The sequence below is a fragment of the Botrytis sinoallii genome (genome assembly GCF_014898435.1).
Source record: "Botrytis sinoallii strain Bc 23 chromosome Unknown BSIN_001, whole genome shotgun sequence".
Taxonomy (NCBI): domain Eukaryota; kingdom Fungi; phylum Ascomycota; class Leotiomycetes; order Helotiales; family Sclerotiniaceae; genus Botrytis; species Botrytis sinoallii.
Window position 1 is genome coordinate 3,464,383 of NW_024066028.1, and position 13,734 is coordinate 3,478,116.

The following is a 13,734-nucleotide window of genomic DNA, read 5'->3' on the forward strand; positions in this document are numbered from 1 at the left end:
ACACAGAGAAGTATCTCTTCAAATTCTTCGCCCTCAAATGCCCTCTTGTCCATTCCCATACATAAATTCCTAGACCAATCATCATTTAGCCTGATCTAGTCCTTGTTGATGATCAGCCCCACTTTTAGTCTGATTTCTATTCGCCACTAATCTATTTTCAGCTCCTTCATCCTGGATACCCTGGTCATTATTTCTTGTTTCAGGTTTCTCGCTTACATCCCACATTTTGGTGTGATGTACTAGATTGTCTTAGGTAACTCCCGTCAATTGGTACTTCTAAGACTCGTCCCTCACTCCAACACTTTACACCGCACCTGAATAACTTCATAAGATACTCCTCTTTCAGCCTATTATACACAGCTGGTACAACTGCACTATACGCTTGTTTCATCTCACCTGCAGTTACACACACAGAAGTATAAATACATCGAAATATCCCACCTTGTTGATAAGATCTCATCCATACCTAGCTTCTTTCATCGATCAATTTACCCCTCATTTGATCTAACAATCCCCAACTCAATCATCCACGCAACAATCTCAACAATGGACCGACCCAAGAAGCCATCTGCTCTCTCTGCCACTCCAGGCCTCGCACCTCATGCTCAAATAAATACCACTCATTCCAACTCCCGTGTCTCCGCCGTTCTCCCCACCGGAGAATCGGTCGAAATCCTTCTTTACGGCGCTACAATCATAAACTGGAAAGATGCTGCCGGAACTGAAAAACTCTGGCTTAGCGAAAAAGCGGTGCTAGATGGTACAAAAGCTGTGCGTGGTGGTATTCCTCTCGTGTTCCCGGTGTTCGGAAAGGTAGAGGGCGAGGAAGGTAAAGCGAAGGGTGTTGATACTTTACCTCAACATGGTTTTGCGCGCAACTCTAGATGGGAGTTTTTGGGAAAGAGTACTAGCGAGAGCAGTACCGTCAAGGGACAAGAGGGTGGTGATAGCAGTGTGAAGTTGGACTTTGGTTTGAGTGCTAGCAACGTACCTGAGGAGACAAGGAAGTTGTGGGGTGGCGAGTTTGGTTTGATTTATAGTGTTACACTTAGTAGAGAAGGCCTTGGAACGAGTATGGTGGTTAGAAATGAGGGTACTACAGCTTGGGAGTTCCAGATCTTGATGCACACTTATTTGAAGATCCAGGTATGTTTATTTATACTAATCTCTCCGCAAACGACGTCATATGCTAATGTGCGATCAACAACAGGATATCTCCCAAATCTCCATCACAGGTCTCGAGAATGCTACATATGTCGACAAACTCACCGAACCAATTTCCACAAACACCGCTCCCACCGATCCCCTTACCATCTCTGCCAAAACCGATCGTGTCTACACTCCTGCCGGCGGTCCATCCACCGAAATAATTGTTTCCGAGGGAGGAAAAAAGAAATACACAGTCGCAAGAGATAACATGAACCAAGTTGTTGTTTGGAACCCTTGGATCGACGCCAAGGATATCGGCGATTTTGCTCCAAAGGACGGATGGAGAACCATGATCTGTGTCGAAGCTGGATCTGTTAGTGGATGGCAAAAATTGGATGCTGGAGAGACTTGGGAAGGTGGACAAATTATCACACTTGCGAATTAGCAATTCATGAGTGCGATGGATAAGCTATCACGAATGTGATTGTGCTTGCAAGTTTGTGAGCATGCTTTGGACTCAACTGGGAGTGAATTTCTCGATTTGAGCGAGTTGAAACTTGAGGGCGCTACTCTATGCTTTGCGATGGAATAAATGAATTGTTTGATGAAAAGAGAAATCTCAATCGCCTTGCTTGGTAGACATCTCGTTAGATAAATGAATCAATTTATTACTCAAGATTTCTAGAGTTCTACTATCGCTTTCAAAGCACATGTGTACTCTCTGCAGTCATTTCGAGCCATAGAATAGTATTCATCGAATTCCTAAGTGGGAAGCGTGGAAGGCTAAGAACTCATGGTGAGAGAATACATAGTGCCAAACCCTAATACTTGAAGTATTTCGCAGGTAGCCATGATCAGGCCTTTGGCCATCTCAAGGGTCCCATCTTTTGCGCATGGCATCACTGTGCTGAGATGGTGTCATCAGCCTCAGCACCATTAAAGGAGACCTATTGTAATCTCAAGCCTGGAGACTCCCTTTCAATGCGCCGATGACTCGGCAAGATAACGACCAAACAAAACACCCCCGACGAAAACGCCAGCCAATACACTAAGGAAATATCCGACATTCATGGTCATTACCGCAATCATTCTTAAATATTGTTAGCATATCTATTACTAACAAAGTTCCGGGAGTGGTACTGCATACAGTAAATATCCCACGCCCGCAAGTACGACGTCAATCAATCCTAGCAAAACTGCCTCTCTTGCCTGCCATTGGCGCCGAATCGACTTCTCTTCCCGATGTGGTTCATAGATTAGACCACCACTGCGGCGGGTATCGGCAGCAGCTAACAGCTGATAAAAGTGGACTCGGACAGCCAACAGTGCTCGAAAGATTGCCGCAAATACGATCAAAAAGATGCATGTGCCTGCGTACTGGCCAGTGGTGCTCGGTGTCCAATCCATTGAGTAAAGAGGTGTGGTTGAAGAGGTGAAGAATGTCATTGCCATAGAGTCCATACCCATCATTGTATCGGACGACATTGACATCGAAGAACTGGTTGAGCTGGCCATCGACATGCCTGACATTGTGCTGGTTGGTGACATTGACATGGCCGTTGAGCCTGTTGAGCTGGGCATTGATATTTTCATAGTTGGCTGAGTTTGCATAATATTCGAAATTGCAAAGCGTTTAACAGATGCTTCTTTTCTACTGCTTAGAGATTCTTATTATCATCCGTCGTAAGACGCCCAATCCCGACTTAATACCGTTTACCCAGTTATCCTTGTCGTAGCTCATTGACGAATCTTCCTAATTCGGAAGAAAACTTGCTCAAATTCCCTAACATCTCTCTTTTTATTGGTGAGTATCTACGGGACTTGTCTCGAAATGGGGATTTGATCGATTTGCGCGAGTTTGAGTGAGATATTACGCGCGCTAAAAAACTCGATTAACTAATTGTTACCTTCGCTAAATCTAAGTGGCCAAGCGTGGGACGAGTCGTTATTCTCCAAATGTAGTGGGTTTGGAAGCTTGAAAGTTTCCGATGCTACTTGGCAATCATATTCTTCGAATTTCTAAGCTTTTGCTATTCATGATCCAAGACCGTTGTGAATAAATCCATAGTATTTCAGGCCAAGGGGACGAACCACCAAGACAGCTTTAACATTATCGCGAAGAAAACTACAATCAAATGGCTGCATGGATATATCAACCTGTTATGTTCGAGTCTGGTCGGGCCTTCGATTGTGAAGGCTTTGACTCCGACCAGTGCAAGTATTACAAAGAACCATGGCGCAATTGGTGAGCCATACACCTTCTACAAGATACCACTCAGTACGAAGAAGTTTGATTGACAAATACACTAGGTATGTAGCAGACTGGACATTCGCGCTGCCAACAGTAGCACTCTTTATGTGCGTTATCGGCATTTTCACAATCGGTTACGTCTTGACACAAGTGCTTGCGTTGTCCCACAGGTCTGAGCCTTTGATATGGCGAAGGGGCGTCGCATTCGTTCGATATTTGTCATATCGAGGTTTTCGCATCGAAGGTCTAAGGTGGAACTCTGCGCCCGTGGGAGTGTTATTCTTAGGAGCTATAGGGGCCACATATTTTCTCTGTAAGTACGATGCTGATTTGCAATTGGTAGAAAGATACATGGACTAACCTCTTCTGAAGGCATGGATTTGATACCATCCCCGTATTACTGGCCGGGGACGGACACCGTTTGGGGCAACTCGCCGCCATTAGGTACCAGGTCTGGCTGGCTGGCGTTAGCTTGTATGCCCTTCGTCTTGTACGCTCATCTAATCAACTATGCGAACCCAGACTGATTATGCATAGTGCGACTGCAACCAAGACGAACTGGATAACAATGGTGACCGGAGTACCATATGAGAAGCTCCAGGTCTTTCACCGGTGGATTGCATATGCTTTCTTCATCCTGGCGTTGATGCACACATTTCCATTTATTGTTTGGCATATTCATAATGGAGATATGGTCAATCAGTTCACTGTGAGTAACATCTTCGAATATTGGACTGGCATTGTTGCGCTTGTGTTTCAGGCGTGGCTCACATTTGCATCCTATGGTCCCATTCGGTAAGCAATCTTGATATCAGAACATTCCACAGACGATTAATCACTCACCAGAAATCTTGGCTATGAGTTTTTCAAAGCAACACATTTCTTATCGGCTGTAGTATTCATGGTAGTCTTTTTCTGGCACTGCAGCGGTACACTAACATCATGGTATGCTCCGTGAAGCAAATTATATCTTCAAGAGTTTCCTAACAAACTGGTAGGGACTATTTTGTCGCAACAGCAGCAGTGTACGTACCTTGTTGGACGTATCCATGGCTTAGGACCTTGTTTGAGTACGGTACGCATCAGAAAGCGGAAATATTCATTGAAGATAATGGGTTTACACGTATTACAATACCAGCCAACTTCAAATGGCAACCGGGACAACATTGTTTCTTGCGGTTCCGGAGCTTCGGTATCCATAATTTTAGCTCTCATCCATTCACCATCTGCTCGCTACCATCTACATCACTTGATAAACCGTCCAAAATTACTTTCTATATCCGCCATCAAGGAGGCTTTACAGCAAGGCTGTACAATCATGCAATAAAACGCCCAGGCATACAGGTGCCTGTATTGGTTGATGGTCCTTATAGTGGTATAGACAATCAGAAGTACTTTAACAGCGATCGTCTTGTTGTGGTTGCTGGTGGCTCTGGAGCTGGATGGATGCTACCTTTTGTCGAGCAATTCCTGCGATTTAGCTCTCTAAAGGGGGTTCCCGAACCTCTAGATGAAGAAACAAAAGAGAATAAGCAGACCTCTGACAAGCCATCATGTCAGCGAGACCTTCGCAGTCCTCGATCGTTGCGGCTCATACTATCAACACGAGACATAGCGACCCGCACATGGTTCCATACAATCGTTAACAATATGCTATCGGACTACCAGTCACTAGGTACAGACATAAGTGTCGAGGTACATCTGACTGGCAAAGCTGAGCCTATGGTGCAACCTCCGACTGAATCTGCTTCTGAGCTCGAAAGGCCCAATATCATATCGACAGAAAAAGACGTCATCGATAAGAATACAGGAGCCTTTAGAAACTCCGACGCAAGTGAACCGAAAGATGAAGTGCGCGGTCGCCCAGATCTACCTTCAATTATCCGAGAAGAAGCCGCCGCAGCGAGGACAACAGGCCAGACAATGGGCGTCTTCGTGTGCGGGCCGCTTACGATGCAAGATGATATCCGCAATGCTGTTGCGAAAGAGAACTTGATTATTATGAAGAACCTAAGCTCTGGTGGGGTGTACTTATATTCCGAACACTTCTCGTGGGCATGAGAGAGGATGGATTGGCAAGCTCGGTATCTGTGACTAGGTAGTAGTCGATATCATTCACTGCTTGATTTTTCACTTTTTAAGGGCATTTCTTGTTGATGAATTGAGGATGATCATTACAGTACAACAGTTATTAAATCCCGTATATGCAGGTATTTTTGTACACTGACTTAATCCAGTTCTTAAGTCTCGATCATTTTCGACTTTGCAATTCTCAGTACGATCTCCTCTCGTTATGATAATATCTTATTATGGGCTATTTGACCTACTGATACTGACTCCTATACCCCATGGACCGTTTCAAAGACGCAATAGGTGTTGCTTCTGACAACCCGCTACTGGATAATGGTGGAGTAACGCGTGTGCCATGTTTCAATAGCTATTGTGATTGCCTTGAAGTTCGCTGATACTTCTTATCGGTGTTGTATTTAATTTATCTCTACTGTCAAGACATATCAAAGAGTGTGTTCCACTAGGACTACGTTTGTATTTGTGAAACAGAGCTGGTTTTAATAGCTCAAAGAAGAGGAACCTTTGATGAATCTTGGGCCGAAATTTTTCTCTTAATGTAGTTAATTACCAACACTACCAACCCAACTATGAGGTTCTAGAAACTTTTCCAGACATTCTGTTTTCAGAGATTGAAATCTCTCTAAAGTCAGGGCAAGGAATGATAGAATCAATCATCACATAAGTGAAATCTAGTGCGATTTATTCCACACTATTACATTATGGTTATCTATCTTGTACTTGCAAGATTATGATATGATCTGTCATGCCTATTTGTTTCTGGTATCGCTTGGCAGGATCCTTGCGACGTGTTCGTACTAGAAATACACTCAAATATGCTCCATTCACAGGTAACCGAGATTGCCTACTGAAAAAGCTGCGGTCACTTGATATCCTATTATTGACAATAGCCGTCACAAGTAAGTCTGTTGACGAAGAACTCTTATATCGAAGTGTTGAGCTGCACGCTCAGGATGATAGTCCTACTTCTTTTTAACCTCATCATGAATCCTGATTATATACCACTTCCAAAGCGAGTTTTAATTCCCCTGTGAATCAGACATGTCTTGGCACAAACCAAAAGGTCGAGTATACTTCATGTTAATAGAAGCTCAAATCATTATAATCATCATCAGTTTACTTCTAGTAGAATATCCGATGCTACTCGAAAAGCACTATGGGAAGAAGGTAGACAACATAGATTTAACTCGGACCCTGAAATGCGCATCTACTTTTTTGCAAACTACTTGCAACCGCCAGAAATCCCTTTCATCTGGTCTCGACGGTATTTTGTGTTCTTTTCGATCAATTAGCACGCACCAGTTCATACCTCCTTTCTTCTTGACTATAAAAGAAATATCTGACAAAGATTCAGAGGTCAGATATATCGAGTCCAATCTCGCAGCCGGAATATTCACACTGTGTTTTTTCCTCACTAGACAGCTACTAGCACTGACAACTTCCACTAGCACGCAAACAAAAGTGTATCTGCTCAGCTGCGTCTTTTCGTTTTGGGTCATGAGCTGTATCAGCCAGAGATCACCCGATCACAGTGATCCTTCTCATCCAAGTCGAGTGCCATGCTATTTGAACCATAGCTGCAGTTTTGCATAAACGCAAAACCGAGCTGCGTGCTATGGCGCGCAAGCTTCGTATGCTTTAACTTTTGTGTTTATGTGAGGAAGTCTCTATTTACGTCAAGAAATTATATCGAGAACCGATTGCTCATTTTTGAGGGCAGATTTTGTTTTGCTTCTTGGATTTTAATACTGGTTTTGTTTTCAGTGCTTGATTATAGCATTATAACACTTGGGCTTCTCAGTTGTTTTCTAGCCACTCGGCCTCCCAGTTTTGTGATGAAGTGGAAAGAGAACGTAGTTTTTCTGATGGCGAAAACCTATTGATGAGGGCCTGGGGTGATTTTTGAAAAAAGCTCAGTATTTGGAATTGTGGTTGGAGGCAGGTTGCAGACTGGTTTGAAAGATTTGGTGTCTGAGATATCATTTTCGTGATGCAAAGTTGAAGGTCGGTCATAGAGAATCAAGCTGTGGCTCAACATTGATAAAATATCTTCAAATAATCCGCTGGCGCATCAGAACCAGTTGTTTTATAAACTCCCTGACTCTCCAGAAAATGAAACATTCAGAATGAAGAAAAGATAACATGAGTAAGATTTGATTGTTGCTGGTATATGTCTACAGGTCATTAGTGACTTGCCTGACTAGACCTTTTAGGTGTGATTAATTGCCAGCTATTCGTTTATTCTTCTATCATAGTTTCTATTGGTATTCCACTACGAACATTGAGTCCTAGAATCTCATTCACGTTCAACTCCTGACACTTCTCAGCTTCGTTCCCCTATACCTCTATACAGTGCCACCGAATCCGATCTAAGTTGACCATTTCAGTCTTTCAACAACTTCACTAACCACAACAGAAGGTTGCTTCCTCATTATCCTTAGATCTATTCAATTGTTAGGTCGTTTTTCAAACGAGTTACGAAAATAGCTAACCTCAAATTTATCGGCTCCCAACTGAACACAAAAGCACCTAGAAAAGCTCCAATTATGATACAGATGATGATGTATCCATTAAAATACATAGCCAGCAACATAACGAAGTATGCAACTGCAAACTGCATCATATGAAAGAGTGCTCTGATTATCTGTTGCAAGAGATCTGGTCGAAAGCTTTGCCTAGTTTTTTGTGAAGCAACGACAGTTTGAGTCGACTGAGGGCCGGATCCGTCTATCTTGGGATTGATCTCTGCGTTAGACTGGATGTACTGATGTTGATTTCGTGCTTGACGGACGATAAAGCGATCGTATTCTATTGATGCTCGACGAAGGAACTCTAGTGACATGACGAGTAGTATCACGCCAATGCAAGAGCCAGCGAACATTCCATTCGAGGTAATGTGCCATGTGCTCGAGATAAAACCTACAGAGTTATCAACAATGCTGACGCAGATGATAGTTTATAGCTTTGGAATCTGTCCACAGATATAAAAGGTAGAAGAGAACTTGACGTACACGAGTCAATGGTATACCAGTTCCAAAGCATCTAGACGAAGATTATTAGATATAATTCGTATGATACTTGAAAGAATAGAAAGTAACTGATGTGTCTCACAGAAATTTGACATCCGCCTCCCATATCCATAGCCGCAGCGGTGGTCACTGCAGTCATTGTCCCGGTTGCAGTCGCCGTCGCACCTCCCATGCTCATGCTTGATGTTCCCATGTCCATGTATACTTAATCAGCGTGTCACTTTGCTTTTCCGCTGTACAATTTTGTTGTATGTAGGAACTTTGGGCTCTGTGAAAGAAAAGAAGAGGACTAGATAGCCACCAGTTTTTGAGAAAAAAGCGAGGTTATCAAAATTCTCCCTGCGAGGACATCTATTTCAACCAAGACAGAATCGTATCATCAGTGCCGCACCTGGCCAATCGGCTGCGAATTGGTCTTTGGATGGATCAGATCGGTGCGCTGGTTTGAGCAAGATTTGATTAACTGTCGTGTTCTAAGCGCCTGTATCAATAATTCAGATGAGTGCGCTAGTTTGAGCAAGATTTGAATGACTATCGTGTTCTAAACGCCGGTATCAACAAGACAGCCTTGGGACTACAAGTCCGAGGTCTGAACATAATTGCAGTTTCTGTCAGTAAATTGAGCAAGATTCTTGTGACTCTGCCGTTATGGATTAGGAAAATCTTGTTAGCAATTCCTCCTGTAAAAAATATTCTGAATCTATTCGTTAACCAACAGATGGTCTATGTTGGTATCAACTTGGTTGATAAGTGTAAAGTACTTTAGTCTATTATGGTTGTATTCGTTCTTGATCATTGTTATCTATGGGAAGCTAGTAATTAATATAGTAGAAGTGCTAGCGCTAGTGCATACGCTAGTGCAATACGGTGCCCTCTTTAGATCACATGATCGATATCCCGACAGTCTATGACTTTTCAATGGCTGTGTGGAGTATACCAGATGCTAAGAGTGCATGTACATGCATTGAAAGGTAATGATAAAGATGGATTCGCATAGAGCGAGAAACGAAGAATGAATTGTGGGTATTTACATGTGAATTATATTGATACGCCACCAGGCGAAGGAATTAGAGACATGCCTTTTCAAAAATACTTGCCTCCATGTGTTTTCGACTCACTGCTGTACAATCCACTACTACCCGACCCGAACTACCAAATTCAAGAATTAAGGATTGACCAAAGATCCGTGGAGAATGGATGACTACGGGCCTTTGGGTGTCGGCTTTTCGGAAAACCGAAGCAATTGCTGACATATAGATACATGACAAGTGATGAGAGAGATGACATGCGAAATATGATATGTAAGATAGTAAGATGCTATACTCAAAACTCCAGGCTAACTGTTTCAATCTAAAATCTGCCACTCAGCCATTGTGACGTCTAATCCCAACACGTAATGCCCCCAGAAATAACCGCCCTTAAATCGTCTAATCCGCTAAGCGATCTATTTTCACGAGCAACATGATATTCTAATTTGGACTCCTCGTTGATTTCACAAATCAACCACAACATCCAATGTCCCTTCGCCTTTTAACCTTTCAACTTCCATCCAGCCTCCCTCTTCAACACCCACAATCAAACCGTCTACACAACATCGTCTCCATTTGAAACCATCTCCAGATTCCTCAAAATTTATCCTAAGCTTCTCGATACTTTCGTATCCAACTCCCCCTTTCTGGCCATCTTCATCCCATTGCATACCAATGTGATTTCCGTCTTTGTATGCCTCTTCCATTACTTTCATTGTTTGCTTACCAGTTGCAGCTCCGAAGTGTATGACTCGTAATTGGCCATCCAAGGGTTTACTTTCAGGAGATATTGTGAAAGTTCGCTCAAGGTTGGACACAAGTACTGAGAGAACATATCCGTGTTCTTTTCTTTGTATGACTTCTTCTGTACCATCAGATCTGGTCAATGTGACAGAAGCTTTATAAGCGTGTGGTAGAGCTCCATCTTTTGGAAACAATAAATCACCAGCTACCAGGTGAAACCTCTGGTCTCCATGTTTTCTATACTCGACTGTGTCGCTGTCGGCAACCAGAGTTGCATGGAGGCCATAACTCGCGACAACTGCCCCGTAGACAATATTGTTTGTGAGTGGTGTCTCTGTTTGACCTTCGTTCGTAATGGTTCGTGCCCCAGGAGAGAATTTCACACCGAATATTGGAAGTGGTAAAGGGGTACCATGAAGTAATGTCCGTAGACCCTGTATATATATTGACGGGATCGGAGAAGGCCGATGCAACGAATGGAAGAGAGCATTTCCTGTTCCAAGAGGAAGTTGAGATAATGTCGGTTTTACATACGATCTGTGAACAAGATGTTAGTAGTGAATAGTACAGATAGGTGTGCGGAGAAGCCCACCTTGATTTCTCTCCACTCTCAAGCAATCCATTTATTGTATCCACCATCCCACCATCACCACTTAACATCAATATCGATTGCTTTTTACCCTTATTTGCGCCCTCCAGCAATGTTGAGCTTGCAAAGTCCTTTACGGAATCCGCATTATCTGTTCTGATCAAGGTGTAGCTTCCTTCCGGCAATCCGATAGATCCGAGAACTTGGTGTAATACAGTGTCGTAAAAGTCTGGCGCCAACCCTGTCCCAGACAACGTTGAGACCAAAACGTATATTTGCGTTTCCGCGGAGCGAAGATATGTCGGCAAACTCCTAATCAGATAACTTTCGAGACATTCTTGGGGGAGGTTGGTGGCAGATGTTGTCTTCAAATCGAATGGAAGTTTTTTAGTTCCTCCTTCTGTTGGAAGCAGACTGAAGATTGTATAGCCCAGAGTACCGTTTGGTCCCTCATTCTCAGTAACACAGATCACATCTTCTCCTTTGATTTTCCCACCAGATATGCCGCCATCAATTCCTACAGCTCCTGACCATGTAAGGTCACCATCCCGATAAGAGAAATGTACAGGGTCATCGGCGAGATAAGCATAGGTAGTAGCACTGCTGTCAGTAACTTCGGTATCATTGTCGGAACTACATGCAGCGTCAGAGCTAGAGGAAGGGATAGAGTTTGCCATCTCGACAAGACGTTGAAATGAACCTGAAGGATGTTATGGAACGAAACGCCATGATGATAATGTGAGTAATCGCGATTAATTTTTGAACATGGGGGTGTCTCTGTCGTGATAGCAGATGAGGTGCTCGGCTTATCATTTTTGGGTGGGGTTGAGCCACCAATAAGGTGCTAAGGTAAGCCGACCTACATTGTCCTATCAAATTCTCACCTCTCTCTCTCTCTCTTACTACCCCGTGCATCGTGGTCCATTACACCAAAATGATTTAGCAAGTCTTTCTGATATCCATTTCAGAATTGGCAGAAAGTGAAGGGGTCAATATTGCTAGATGATTTTTCTCTCCAATTTACCGATCATTTCCAATCTCATACGGCGAACGATGACCTCTCTTGCAATTCCGGCCACTAAGTTGCCGATCTTGAACGTTTCATGCAACACCGCCATTTACGCTTATCTGCTACAAGATGTCGGGGTCGACTTGCAGCTATATCATGACCTCCTTGCGGACAGGATGGAGATGTGTCAACTAGTTGGGGCATATCGTGTTGCTCACCAAGCAATAAGTCTATTCCGTTCAGCAACATCTCAAGTGAGGATAAATGGGTAAAGATATAATGTTAAGGTCGAGGGTCTTTCTGATCTTTCGAACCCTCCTATTTGTTATCTACAAGGTCTTGGTGAAGGCGTGGATCAGAATTTGTAATGGTCGGGATTGAGCTTAGTGTGATGGTGTGTCCTCACAAAAGAGTGACAGTCCTGCTCTTCGTAGTCAGCATTGAGAAATGTCTCAATTTTCGTCATGGCTTAGGAAGCTCTCCTTATTCTCTCGAATGGGTTCGGCATGGTGCTCTTGTCAAGGAAGCCATGAGCCTCTTTTGAGATGAATGAGTGGTTTTTTGACTTGGAATAGACAGTCTTCGACTTGCAAAGTTCGAAGATACTGTCAACAATGGTAGGATATTAGAGAGTGCTACACCATTGAAGCAATATCGTTAAGCAATAGGTACGCATGTCGAGAAATGAATCAAATTGCCCATAGCCTCCACAGGATTGCGTACAGATTGCCCCGTACACATCTGGATCAGTGAGAGAGTGACCACTTTAGCTAAGAGGAGTGTATGTAATGCATCAAGACGTTCAATCACGCATTGTATCTTGGAAGGCTGTCAACAAGAGCACTTGCGGTCAGCTCATGGCTCTGATATCAGTCATACATTGCCGGTCAGGCAGATTGATTATAGAATGTATACTGGAGTGGAAAAACTTCTAACCTACTAACTTTAGAGAGAAGCAGGAATTGCGAAGCACGAGTTCAAAGCAAGTCATTAACGGATTGACAACGTCATTAGAGAAGTTCAGAGTCTGAATTTCAGACTGAATAGTCTATCGGCTTGATCCAAGACGAGGGTAAGTTATTAGATGGAACCTGTCATCAGTCAAATTGAGATATGGAGCCATCTTTGATTACCTCTGACGAAAACGAGAGTGATAGTCGGTAAACATCCAAGTTAGCGCAACTTTATTCGTGACATGTGACTGTTCACTGGCAAATCACATCGCCTTTGAGGCTTTGATCTTCTGGAAGGGTGCGTCAATGGCGGTAACGGTACAGCACAGATTCTAACAAATTCATCTTGAGGATCTGATTTACCGGAGGTGGAAGTTGTACATACGAGCTTTTTAGATAATCGTGTAAATAGGGTAGATTAGCCGATTGTGCTTCGTCATCAGAGTCAGTACTTCGTACATTCAAATTCACGATATAAAGTTGAATAGGTCTCGGAATTGGCCCGAGAAAAAGTGCTGTTTATATTTTGAATTTTTGACACAATCTAATAATAATTCCTTTTAGTGGCGTCATTTTGAATCACCGCACTTCAACAGAGGAATTTCATGACTAAAGCTCGAAATATGTTAATTAACTCTTGCCGATTAAACGCATTCAACGTGTTTCCCCATAATCAATCCAAGACAGCTCGTTTCACAAATGCAGTTTCCCAACTTGATGTACTGTTTATATTGGACCTTTCGGGCCTTTACGTTTGACCTTTCTTCTCCAGGTATTCTTCTCGTGAATCTCATCCTTATTGGGATTATCTGGGGAAGAGAAGGGGAATGTCTTTCGAATTTCAACATCACAGACTTGCTCTAAGTGGGGCGGCACCTTTATGTCTGCTTTGAT

The 13,734-nt window shown here is 43.2% G+C and overlaps 6 protein-coding genes across 6 annotated transcripts; 3 read left to right on the plus strand and 3 right to left on the minus strand.

The window, feature by feature from the left end:
- Nucleotides 1-262: 262 nt before the first annotated feature.
- Nucleotides 263-1,850, plus strand: EAF02_000766 (uncharacterized protein). Its single transcript, XM_038896814.1, has 3 exons — nt 263-416; nt 471-1,146; nt 1,211-1,850. Exons 2-3 carry the CDS (start codon nt 547-549, stop codon nt 1,592-1,594), a joined length of 984 nt encoding a protein of 327 aa, XP_038763673.1. The 5' UTR covers nt 263-416; nt 471-546; the 3' UTR covers nt 1,595-1,850.
- Nucleotides 1,851-2,127: 277 nt separating this feature from the next.
- On the minus strand, nt 2,128-2,742 carry EAF02_000767 (uncharacterized protein; the record flags this gene model as incomplete). Its single annotated transcript, XM_038896815.1, has 2 exons — nt 2,128-2,239; nt 2,297-2,742. The coding sequence occupies 2 exons, from the start codon at nt 2,740-2,742 to the stop codon at nt 2,128-2,130; spliced, it is 558 nt and encodes a 185-aa protein (XP_038763674.1).
- Nucleotides 2,743-3,284: 542 nt separating this feature from the next.
- On the plus strand, nt 3,285-5,461 carry EAF02_000768 (uncharacterized protein; the record flags this gene model as incomplete). The annotated part of the gene is made up of 6 exons (XM_038896816.1): nt 3,285-3,394; nt 3,460-3,713; nt 3,773-3,890; nt 3,938-4,195; nt 4,247-4,345; nt 4,399-5,461. The coding sequence occupies 6 exons, from the start codon at nt 3,285-3,287 to the stop codon at nt 5,459-5,461; spliced, it is 1,902 nt and encodes a 633-aa protein (XP_038763675.1).
- Nucleotides 5,462-6,529: 1,068 nt separating this feature from the next.
- EAF02_000769 (uncharacterized protein) lies at nt 6,530-7,394 on the plus strand (the record flags this gene model as incomplete). Its single annotated transcript, XM_038896817.1, has 4 exons — nt 6,530-6,752; nt 6,843-7,042; nt 7,066-7,119; nt 7,266-7,394. The coding sequence occupies 4 exons, from the start codon at nt 6,530-6,532 to the stop codon at nt 7,392-7,394; spliced, it is 606 nt and encodes a 201-aa protein (XP_038763676.1).
- Nucleotides 7,395-7,632: 238 nt separating this feature from the next.
- EAF02_000770 (uncharacterized protein) lies at nt 7,633-8,817 on the minus strand. Its single transcript, XM_038896818.1, has 4 exons — nt 8,600-8,817; nt 8,500-8,530; nt 7,981-8,407; nt 7,633-7,931 (listed from the first exon to the last, which is right to left on the minus strand). Exons 1-4 carry the CDS (start codon nt 8,714-8,716, stop codon nt 7,892-7,894), a joined length of 615 nt encoding a protein of 204 aa, XP_038763677.1. The 5' UTR covers nt 8,717-8,817; the 3' UTR covers nt 7,633-7,891.
- Nucleotides 8,818-10,009: 1,192 nt separating this feature from the next.
- EAF02_000771 (uncharacterized protein) lies at nt 10,010-11,555 on the minus strand (the record flags this gene model as incomplete). The annotated part of the gene is made up of 2 exons (XM_038896819.1): nt 10,010-10,826; nt 10,882-11,555. 2 exons carry the CDS (start codon nt 11,553-11,555, stop codon nt 10,010-10,012), a joined length of 1,491 nt encoding a protein of 496 aa, XP_038763678.1.
- Nucleotides 11,556-13,734: the final 2,179 nt, after the last annotated feature.

Coding starts and splice junctions, on each gene's coding strand:
- EAF02_000770 (XM_038896818.1), bottom strand. CDS start 8,716: ATGGACATGGGAACATCAAGCATGAGCATGGGAGGTGCGACGGCGACT. Junction 8,531..8,599: donor GAGGCGGATGTCAAATTTCT/GTGAGACACATC, acceptor ATCTTCGTCTAG/ATGCTTTGGAACTGGTATAC. Junction 7,932..7,980: donor TGGGAGCCGATAAATTTGAG/GTTAGCTATTTT, acceptor ACAATTGAATAG/ATCTAAGGATAATGAGGAAG.
- EAF02_000766 (XM_038896814.1), top strand. CDS start 547: ATGGACCGACCCAAGAAGCCATCTGCTCTCTCTGCCACTCCAGGCCTC. Junction 1,147..1,210: donor ACACTTATTTGAAGATCCAG/GTATGTTTATTT, acceptor GATCAACAACAG/GATATCTCCCAAATCTCCAT.